This window comes from Microtus ochrogaster, unplaced genomic scaffold (genome assembly GCF_000317375.1).
Source record: "Microtus ochrogaster isolate Prairie Vole_2 unplaced genomic scaffold, MicOch1.0 UNK2, whole genome shotgun sequence".
Lineage (NCBI taxonomy): Eukaryota > Metazoa > Chordata > Mammalia > Rodentia > Cricetidae > Microtus > Microtus ochrogaster.
This window is the reverse complement of record NW_004949100.1, coordinates 21,743,448-21,753,421: the sequence shown is the minus strand read 5'-3', so window position 1 is coordinate 21,753,421 and position 9,974 is coordinate 21,743,448. Positions and strand designations below refer to the sequence as shown.

The following is a 9,974-nucleotide window of genomic DNA, read 5'->3' as shown; positions in this document are numbered from 1 at the left end:
TGGCACACGCCTTTAATCCCAGCACTTGGGAGGCAGAGGCAGGCGGATCTCTGTGAGTTCGAGACCAGCCTGGTCTACAAGAGCTAGCTCCAGGACAGGCTCCAAAACCACAGAGAAACCCTGTCTCGAAAAACCAAAAAAAAAAGAGTGTATAGAAGATGTTTTGGAGACTTGAGGATTTAGTTTAATGGTAGCAAATGCAAAGATGCAGACTTCACCAAAACGAAAAAGAACAGATATTTTTTACCATATGTTTCAATGATCCGTTGCCAACATTACTTGTCTTTCTTCTTTGCATCTTCTTTATCTTTAACCTCTAAAAACAGAGTAACATGTTCAATATTCACAACTGTCATCCCATGTCCCACCTCTCCAGGAAGAGAGTTCCAGGCCAGTCTAGAATACATAGTAAACCCATCTTGGGGGAGAAAAAAAAAGTTGCTAAGTTACTTTTTGAAATATTTCAAAATATTTTGTGACCATCCTATTCCTTGTAAAGTTCTTCTTAACAGTAACTGCTGGTCAAGGCTAATGGAGAACTTTACCTTAGGAAGTAAGGGATTGAGACATGACATGTGGCCCAAACCGGCCCTGAACTCGTGATCCTTCTGCCCTTTCCCAACTGCTGGGATTACAAAGATGTTTTACTACATTTGGCTAGAAATTTTCTATTTAAGATGTTACTCTCTGAATTCATATTGCTGTACTACTTTGGTGGGTTGCTGATTTTTGTGTGTCTGTGAGGTACTACTATTAGTATTAAGAATTAACTACCAAAAAAATGGACTCTTGAGACTGGAGAATGGCTCAGTAGGTAAAGTGTTTGCTGTGAAGTCACGAGGACCTGTGTTTATTCCTGGTATCTATGTAGCTGGATATGGCTGCAAATACGTGTAATCCCAGCAGTGAAGAGGCAAAGACTGGGGGATCTCTGGGGCTTGCTAGCCAGTCAGTCTAGCCAAACCAGCAAACTATAACTTCAGTAAAAGACTCTATTTCAAAACTTGAGGTAAGAAGATTAAAGAAATTACCCAATGTCAATCTCAAGGTTCCACATACACCACTGTGGTGGTTTAAATGAGAATGACACGACTACCCCCCCCCCCAAGTTGGTGGAATTGTTTTGGGAAGGATTAGGAGGTGTGGACTTGGAGAAAGTATGTCACTAGAGGTAGACTTTGAGGTTTCAAAGGCCCATGCCATTCCTGGTTAGCTTTCTGTCTCAGGCTTCTGTCTCAGCTACTGCTCCAGTGCCATGCATGCATGCCATTCCTGGTTAGCTTTGTGTCTCAGGCTTCTGAATAAGATGTAAGCTCTCAGCTACTGCTCCAGTGCCTTGCATGCCTGCCTGCTTGCTGCCAGATCTCCATCATCATGTTCATGGACTCACCCTCTGAAACTATGAGCAAGCCTCCAATTAAATATTTCTTTTCTAAGCTGCCTTAGTCATAATGTATTTTTTGTTGTTATTGTTGGGTTTTTTGGGTTTGTTTGTTTGTTTGTTTGAGACAGGGTCTCTCTACATATCCTTAGCTGTCTTAAAACTATGTAGACCATACTAGCTTTGAACTCACAGAGATTCCCCTGTCTCTGCCTCTCCAGTGCTGAGATTAAAAATGTACACCACCACACTGGACCAGTCATAGTATCTCTTTACAACAATAAATCAGTAACTAAGACAACCACACACACATACAAAATTAAATAAATGAATACCTTTTTTTTTTTCAGACAGGAAACAGTATAACAGCTCTGGCTGCCCCAGAACTTGCTTTGTTTCTGACCTTGAATTCACAGAGATCTGTCTGCCTCTGCCTCCAAGTGCGGGGATTAAAAGTGTGTGCCACCACTGCCCAGTTATAAATGCTTTTTGAGTCGTGCTTTTCACTGGGCATTGGGGTACACATGCAATCCCAGCACTTGAAGACTAAGAAAGGATTGTTCATTCTAGGGGAGTCTGAAACACATTGGGAAATCCTGCCTCAGAAAGCAAACAATAAAAAATTGTGTGTGTGTGTGTGTGTGTGTGTGTGTGTGTGTGTGTGAGATTCTAAAGAGCAACCTGAACAATAAATACATCACTCTCGTTCCTTGATTTTTGTTATCTGTCTTCAATAAAGAGTTACAAACTGCCGGGCGGTGGTGGCGCATGCCTTTAATCCCAGCACTCGGGAGGCAGAGGCAGGCGGATCTCTGGGAGTTCGAGGTCAGCCTGGTCTACAAGAGCTAGTTCCGGGACAGGCACCAAAGCTACAGAGAAACCCTGTCTCAAAAAACAAAAAAAAAAAAACCAAAAAAAAAAAGAGTTACAAACTGAGGTTGTGACATGGCGTAGTCAGTAAAACATCTCTGAAGCATGATGAGCCAAGTTCTGCATCCCCCCCCCCCCATCTTTAAGCCCAGCACTTGGCTGAGCCAGATCAAGCATTTCCCAGGAATTCATTGTCCAGCCAGTCTAGCTAAGTTGGCAAAGCCTGGGTTCAGTGATGGACCCTGGCTCAAATATAAGATGGAAAATGATTGAAAAAGACCCAGGGGTATATAACTTCTAAACAAACATGCTATACTCACACACATGAACACCCAGAATTTTTGTTTATCACAGCTATTGTGTATGTGTGAGCATCCATATGCCACAGTGGAGGTCAGTATAGCTTTCATCTCTTGACTCGCTCTTCTGTTAGTCTTGTATATAGAGTCAGCAGAGTGCTCCGGGTTAAAGGTTTGCCACAGAGCCTGACAACTTGAGTTGTTCTGTCCATGGGATTTTTCGAGGGCTTGTCAAATTGACAACACTAACCATCACAGGTGTTTTCCAATTCCAAAACCTGTGACATGTGACTAGCTCTTTGACCAGCAATAACCCTGAACTGCCATATGTAACCATGTTATATTTGGTTTTAAGTTTACAAATACACAGTAAATATGAAAGATTGTTAGAAGAGGGCTTGTGATCCTGAAGGCCAAAGAAGATACAACTCATAACACCTAAAGCTTGCCAGAGGTGTCATGATTACTAGAAAAGCCTTTAATCCAGCACTTGGAAGGCAGAGGCAGGCGGATCTCTTACTTCAAAGGCCAGCCTGGTCTAAAAAAGTGAGTTTCAGGGCAGGCAGATCTCTGACTTCACGACCAGCCTAGTCTGAAAAAGTGAGTTCCAGGGCAGCCATCTTGTTACGCAGAGAAACCTTATAAGAACTTTAAAAAACGTTTTTCAAAAGTGAAAAGCAGAACCTCCAAGGAGAAAAGTAGACATAGATATTTGCAAAGAAACAGGAGTAAAGAAACCCCCTGCAAAGACCATGATTGAAGGCAAGGTGGCATGCTCTATAATCCCAGTATTTGGGAGGAGAGGCAGAGGAATCAGGAGTTCAAGGCCAGCTGGGGCTACATATATATTCTCTCAAAAAATACATATGTACCTATTTGCCCCAGTTTATATTCTAGGAAGTTTGAAATAAAGGCAAAATTCAAAATAATGAAGCACTACAGGAAATTCTTAAATAAAATAATTGCACTAAATTAGAATGCATCTTTAAAACAATCTCTAAAATTTATTAATTTGAGAAAAATATTCTTCACAAATTACAAAGCCTATTTTAATACGCATAGGATATTTGTAATATTCATAGAAAGAATAAGAATATTTGTAATCATTATTAAGCTGGGTGGTGGTGGCACACAACTTTAATCCCAGTACTTGAGAGTCTGAAGCATGGTCTACAAAGAAGTTCCAGGACAGCCAGGGCTGTTAGACAGAGAAACCCTGCCCCCACCCCCAAAAAAAGGAAAGAAAGAAATTTCTGTTTTTGTGAATTTATTTTGACATTTCTTTGATGTCAACAATTTAAACCCTTTATGATTCATTAGCTAGGAAAGCTTACTAAATATAAATCATCTAAGAAAACTATTTAAAAATCAACTCAGCATTCTGATCAGTGTAATCAGTAGAATGAAGAATTTTTAGTATAATTTATATACCGCCATCCAAAATGTATAGTTAAGATGGTTTGGTGGCTTGAAGCCCACAATTTCAAGGCCAACTTGGGCATAATGCTAAGACCCTATCTCAGAACAAGCTAGATATGATAATGCATGTCTATAATTTCAGCACTGAAAGCCATGAGGCAATCACAAATTTGAGACCATCCTGGGCTACAACATAAGACTTTTCAGAAACGTTTTTAAAAATTACAATTTAGAGCTGGGCAATGGTGGCACACACCTTTAATCCCAGCACTCTGGAGGCAGAGGCAGGCAGATCTCTGAGTTCAAGACCAGCCTGGGCTACAAGAGCTAGTTCCAGGACAGGCTCCAAAGCTACAGAGAAACCCTGTCTCGAAAAACAAAAAAAAAATTACAATTTAGTAGTTTTTAGTATAGACACAATGTACAACTATAACCACATTCTAATAACATTTTGATCCTATGCACACATACATACCACATATGTGTGAGCATGTGCACACACCTTCATTATTCATTAGTAACAGTCCTTAATTTTTCTGAGCCAGAAACCACTAACCTGCTTTTCCATCTGTATAGATTTTGCCTGATTCAGAACATTTCCTATAAATAGATCATGCAGCATGTTCTTTTGTTGCTGGCTCCTTCTGCTTTACATAATGTTTTCAAGGTTTTATACCTGTAATGTTTTGCTATATAAATAAAATTTAATGTCTGTCTTTCAAAAAACACCTTGATAAAAATTCATTTGCAATCTAACACTTAAAGATAATTTGATTCTTGAGATCATTTTTATATTTCTCCTTTTTAACAGGTCAGCTTTGAAATTTATAAAATATGGAGAAGACTCAAGAGAAAGCTGAAAGAATTCTTCTAGAGCCCTATAGGTACTTACTTCAATTACCAGGTAACAAAGAGTTCAGTTATTGTCTGTTTAGTGTAGTTTTTAAAGAGTAGAGTTTGTGTAAATGTTAGCAACAGGAAAGGTTAAAGTTAAATGGTCCTTGAGACCTTCTATTTGAAGCAATACCATTATAAGAGAAATTATCAAAGACTATATAATGAAAATGTTTTTGTTTTTCTTTCTGTTTTATTGAGACAGGATCTCCTTGTCTCCTAAACTGGCCTAGAATTTATTAAGTAGCCTAGGCTGGCCTGGAATTTGTGGTGAACCTCCTGCCTCTGCTTTCCAAGTGCTGGGATTACAGGTGTGCTGTGGCCAATCCTAAAAAGTTACTCCTTTTTTCTTTTAATTACATGTCTGTTAGGGGAGGGTATGTGCACAATCGTGCAGATGCCTGTGGTCAGAAGAGGGTGTTACATCCTCTGGTGATGGAGTCACAGCCAGCTGTGAGCTACCCATGATGTAGGTGCTAGGACCCAGACCAGGTCATCTGCAAGACCTTAACCCTAACTCATTCATAATCACTGAGCCATCTGCCCAACACAACTCCCAGACTGAAACTTAATTTTCTTTCCTTTTTTAAGTTTTGATTTGTGTATGGAGGTTTTGACTGTGTGTGTGTGTCTGTGTACCATGTGTATGCCCAGAGCCTAGAGGTCAGTCCCTCTAGGACTGAAGTTACAGTTAACAATTCTGAGCCACCTTGTATATGCTGGGGATCAAACCTGGGACTTCTGGAGGAGCAGCAACTGCTCTTAACCACAGAACCATCTCTCTAGCCTCTGAAACTTAACTTTTATATAACCATTTTCTTGAACCGTGTTCTGAATTTGCTGTATTAGACGTGCATATGATATTTGTACTAAATGAATTGGTTGTGGTTTTTTTTTTTAAATTTGCTATGGCTTTATGTTTAAGCTAATTTAACTTCTACTGGCAACTACTACCTAAAGATTTTTCTCAAGCTTTCCATGTGAAAAAGAAAATGCCATTGGAAAACTAGTGGCCCAGTCAACACAAAAAGGCTAGCACTTGTTTAAACTCAGGGTGTGTAAACTAAAGCTGCCCTAGTCTCCAAACCCTAATTTAAGGAATTGACAAATAATTTTATGAGGAAATTCATTCACAAAATTCTTTGAAGTTTTGTGTGATAGATAATGCCAGCTAATTGTCCCCGAACCAGCTTTGTTTTTCAGAAAAAGAAAGAGATTAATGAACCTTCCTAAAAATGACCCTTCCACCCCCAATTCAATGCCCATTCCATCTCCAAGTTAAGACTAAAACTCCCTGAAATGGTTTAGACTTTCTTGTTGGCTGTCACTTTAAAAAGCTGTGCTTTTTGACCTGTAATTGTTTGAGAGGGAGAGAGAGAGAGAGAGAGAGAGAGAGAGAGAGCGCGAGCGCGAGTGCGAGTGCGCACTGGGGTGGGATTCGTGTGTGCCTGAGTGTGGGTGCCTGCAGAGGACTGAAAAAGGGATTGGGTCTCCTGAAGCTAGAGTTACATATGGCTATGAGCCACCTGACATGGGTGCTGGGGACCACACTTGGGTTCTCTCTAAGAGCAGCAAGAGCTCTTAACCCTGAGCCATTTCTCCACCCACCCAAGTGTAGTTTGAATGAAAACATGAAGAGGGTGGGTCCAGTCCCACTATGTACTTTACAGTGGGGAATCTGAGGGGTGTTCGGCAAGGAAGGAAATGGATTGATGTGGATGTGACTGTCTTATTAAATATGATCAGTTTTGAAGCAAGTTTATCAATTTTTTTTACCGAGGCATGGTTTCCCTGTGTAGCTTTGGAACCTGTCCTGAAACTTATTCTGTAGATCAAGTTGGCCTTGAACTCAGAGAGATCTTGCCTGCCTCTGCCTCCCAAGTGTTAGGATTAAAAGCATGTGCCAACACCACCCAGCCTCAGTTTTTCTTGTAAGCACATTTTGGAGGCTAATGAAATGACTTAGCTGGTAAAGGTGCTTGTCACCGCACCTAACATCTGACTTCCATCTCCAGGACCCACATACTCCTGCAAGCTATCCTTTGACCCCCACAAGTGTGCCATGAAAAACGCATGTGCATAAAAACACAACTAAATAAAATGTTTCTTAAAATTATTTTTTATGTATAATAATGTTTTATTTGTCATATTCTATGTTTTAATTACAGGTAAACAGGTGAGAACCAAACTTTCACAGGCATTTAATCACTGGCTGAAAGTTCCAGAAGACAAACTGCAGGTATCTAGGCAGTCTGTTTTGTCTCTGTTTTGTCCTGCTGTTGGTCTAGTTCTGGACTTTGAGCTTGCCCCGGCCATGAGGCAATTCTAATCTTATTCTTCTTTCCCATTTACTAATCAAGGAATTAGTAAGTATCCTGTAAAAATACTCCTTATTCTGTTAGTGTTTATGCAATATTATTTATCGAGGTTGCTAAATATTTATTAGTTGTAAAAGCTTAAGACAATGAGACTTTAATAGTTTAGTAATGGCTTTAAGTACAACCTGTTTTAGTCAAGCATGTACCATGGTGGAACACACATGGAATCCCAGCCCTTAGAAGCTGGTTACATAGGGAGACTGTGTCTGGGCTGGAGTGATGGCTCTGAGGTTAATTAAGAGCATGTACTGTTCTTGCAGAAGACCTAAGTTCAATTCCCAGTACCCACCTCAGGCACCTCACAACTGCCTGTAACTCTAGATCCAGGGGAATCTAGCATCTTTGGCCTCCAAGGGTACCTGCACTCACATACACATAAACAAATTAAAAGTATTAAAAGTAAATATTTTTTAAAATCCTCTGTGTGTGCATGTATACATGTGTGTACATTAGTCTTTGTTTATATATCTCTGTATGTGTTTGTCTATATCTCTTTACATATGTGTGTTATATGTATGTATGCTAGTGAAATTTTCTTTCTATTTTGGTTATTTTCCTCTAGATTATCATTGAAGTAACTGAAATGTTGCATAATGCCAGCTTACTCATTGATGATATTGAAGATAACTCAAAGCTCCGACGTGGTTTTCCAGTGGCACACAGCATCTACGGAATCCCTTCTGTCATCAATTCTGCCAATTACGTCTACTTCCTCGGCCTAGAGAAAGTCTTAACACTGGATCACCCGGATGCTGTGAAGCTTTTCACACGCCAGCTTTTGGAACTCCATCAGGGACAAGGCCTAGATATTTACTGGAGGGACACCTACACCTGTCCCACTGAGGAAGAGTACAAAGCCATGGTGTTGCAGAAGACAGGTGGATTGTTTGGACTAGCAGTAGGTCTCATGCAGTTGTTTTCTGATTACAAAGAAGATTTAAAGCCACTGCTTGACACACTTGGGCTTTTCTTCCAGATTAGAGATGATTATGCCAATCTGCACTCCAAAGAATACAGTGAAAACAAGAGCTTCTGTGAAGACCTGACGGAAGGGAAATTCTCCTTCCCCACTATTCACGCCATCTGGTCACGGCCAGAAAGCACCCAGGTACAGAACATCCTGCGCCAAAGAACAGAGAATATAGATATTAAAAAATACTGTGTGCAGTACCTGGAAGACGTAGGTTCTTTTGAATATACTCGATACACTCTTAGAGAGCTTGAAGCAAAAGCCTACAAACAAATCGAGGCCTGTGGTGGAAACCCTGCACTAGTGGCTTTAGTGAAGCATTTAAGTAAGATGTTCACAGAGGAAAATGAATAATGGTTGCCATTCTTCCTTAGACTCATAGCTTCTTCCAGTTGAAAACGGGGAGAGGCTTCCTATTTATCTTTTTAAGTACTAGTCTCCAAAAGGAGTAAATGAGGGTGAAATTGTCAGAATCCCTTTGCATAAGAACACAAACTTAAGGGCTGGAGGGATGGCTCAGTGGTTAAGAGACTGCTCTTCCGCAGGACCCAGGCTTAATTTCCAGTGCCCACATAGTTCATCACCATTTGTAACCCCAGTTTCAATGATCTGATGGCCTCTTCTGGCCTTTGCCAGCAGCAGGCATGCACGTAATACACAGACATACATGTAACCAAAACATACATATAAGATAGATTATTTTTTAATTTTTTAAAAACGCAAAATTGAAATTATCAGGTGCCACAAACACGGGCCTTAGAAATGTCATACGCTAAATGTGACCAACTGTCCCTACTACCACACGTGTGTTTTGGGTTTGTGAATAAAAAGGACTTAATCTTCCAAGAAACTTTCTGCTTCCTAACTATGGCATGGATGGTTCCCAATTCATTGATGCTTTAGTTCAAAACAGGGACTTCCTAGACAAATCTCTAGGTGACCTAAAGACCAAAGAACTGCCGCCTTCCCCTAGATGATACTGCTGAGAGTGTGTCAGTGTTGTCATTGAAGGCCTGTACCAAAGTCTGAAAAGACAGAGTGAAAGCAGTCGGCACCCTCCCTACCCACTTTCTTGTTTCCCTCCTTAACATCCCACAAATTCTGGGTTTTTTGTTTGTTTTTTGCCAAGGAGGCTTTACACTTAATGAAGTTCACATCCTGGTCTCAATTTATTTTTTAATTTGTCTGTTTTTGTTTGTGTGTATGTGTGTTTTCTTTTAACATTTTTTTCTGACCCAGACTGATTAGTATCTGTGTATAATGTTGTTTCTATGAAAGAGGAAAATAGACAGAAAAAGTGTTTTGTGTACCTGGGAAGCAATCCGAGGGAGACTCAGGAAGATCAGAAGTTCAAGGTTATTCCCAGCTATGAGTTTGAGGCCAGTCTGGGCTACATGAGACTTTGTCTGAAAAGGAGAAAGAAAAAGAAAGGATTATTTTTTATCTTGAGACAGCTTTCAAAATGCAATTCTAGCTGGCCTCTAAGGATCAAAGGAACCACCAGCCTGGCCTGTCTCCCGAGTACTAGGATCAAAGGTGTGGCCCACCACACCTGACAAAGAATGTGTAAATCAGTTTATTTGCTGGCCTGGTACTAATTCATGGTTCTCCTGTCATTCTTGTCTTCACTTTGTCAGTAACAGAAATGTCTTAATAGTGAATCAAGGACATTATTAGAGTCATTTTATCTATATGTAATCAAACGTCCATCCTCTGTTTGGTCCGTGGTCACAGCTGTGAATTCAGAAGAGAACCAGAATATA

At 40.3% G+C, this 9,974-nt stretch overlaps 1 protein-coding gene across 2 annotated transcripts in view; it reads left to right on the top strand.

Moving 5' to 3' along the window:
* Ggps1 (geranylgeranyl diphosphate synthase 1) overlaps positions 1-9,053 on the top strand; it is an 11,324-nt gene extending 2,271 nt beyond the window's left edge. The window contains exons 2-4 of one of the 2 annotated variants that reach the window (XM_005365431.2): positions 4,781-4,873; positions 7,032-7,102; positions 7,804-9,053. In XM_005365431.2, the coding sequence (XP_005365488.1) occupies positions 4,804-4,873; positions 7,032-7,102; positions 7,804-8,565 (903 nt within the window). In that variant the 5' untranslated portion in view covers positions 4,781-4,803 and the 3' untranslated portion in view covers positions 8,566-9,053. The remainder of the gene's footprint in view (positions 1-4,780; positions 4,874-7,031; positions 7,103-7,803) is intronic. The other variant, XM_026788384.1, reaches the window with a different exon arrangement.
* Positions 9,054-9,974: the final 921 nt, after the last annotated feature.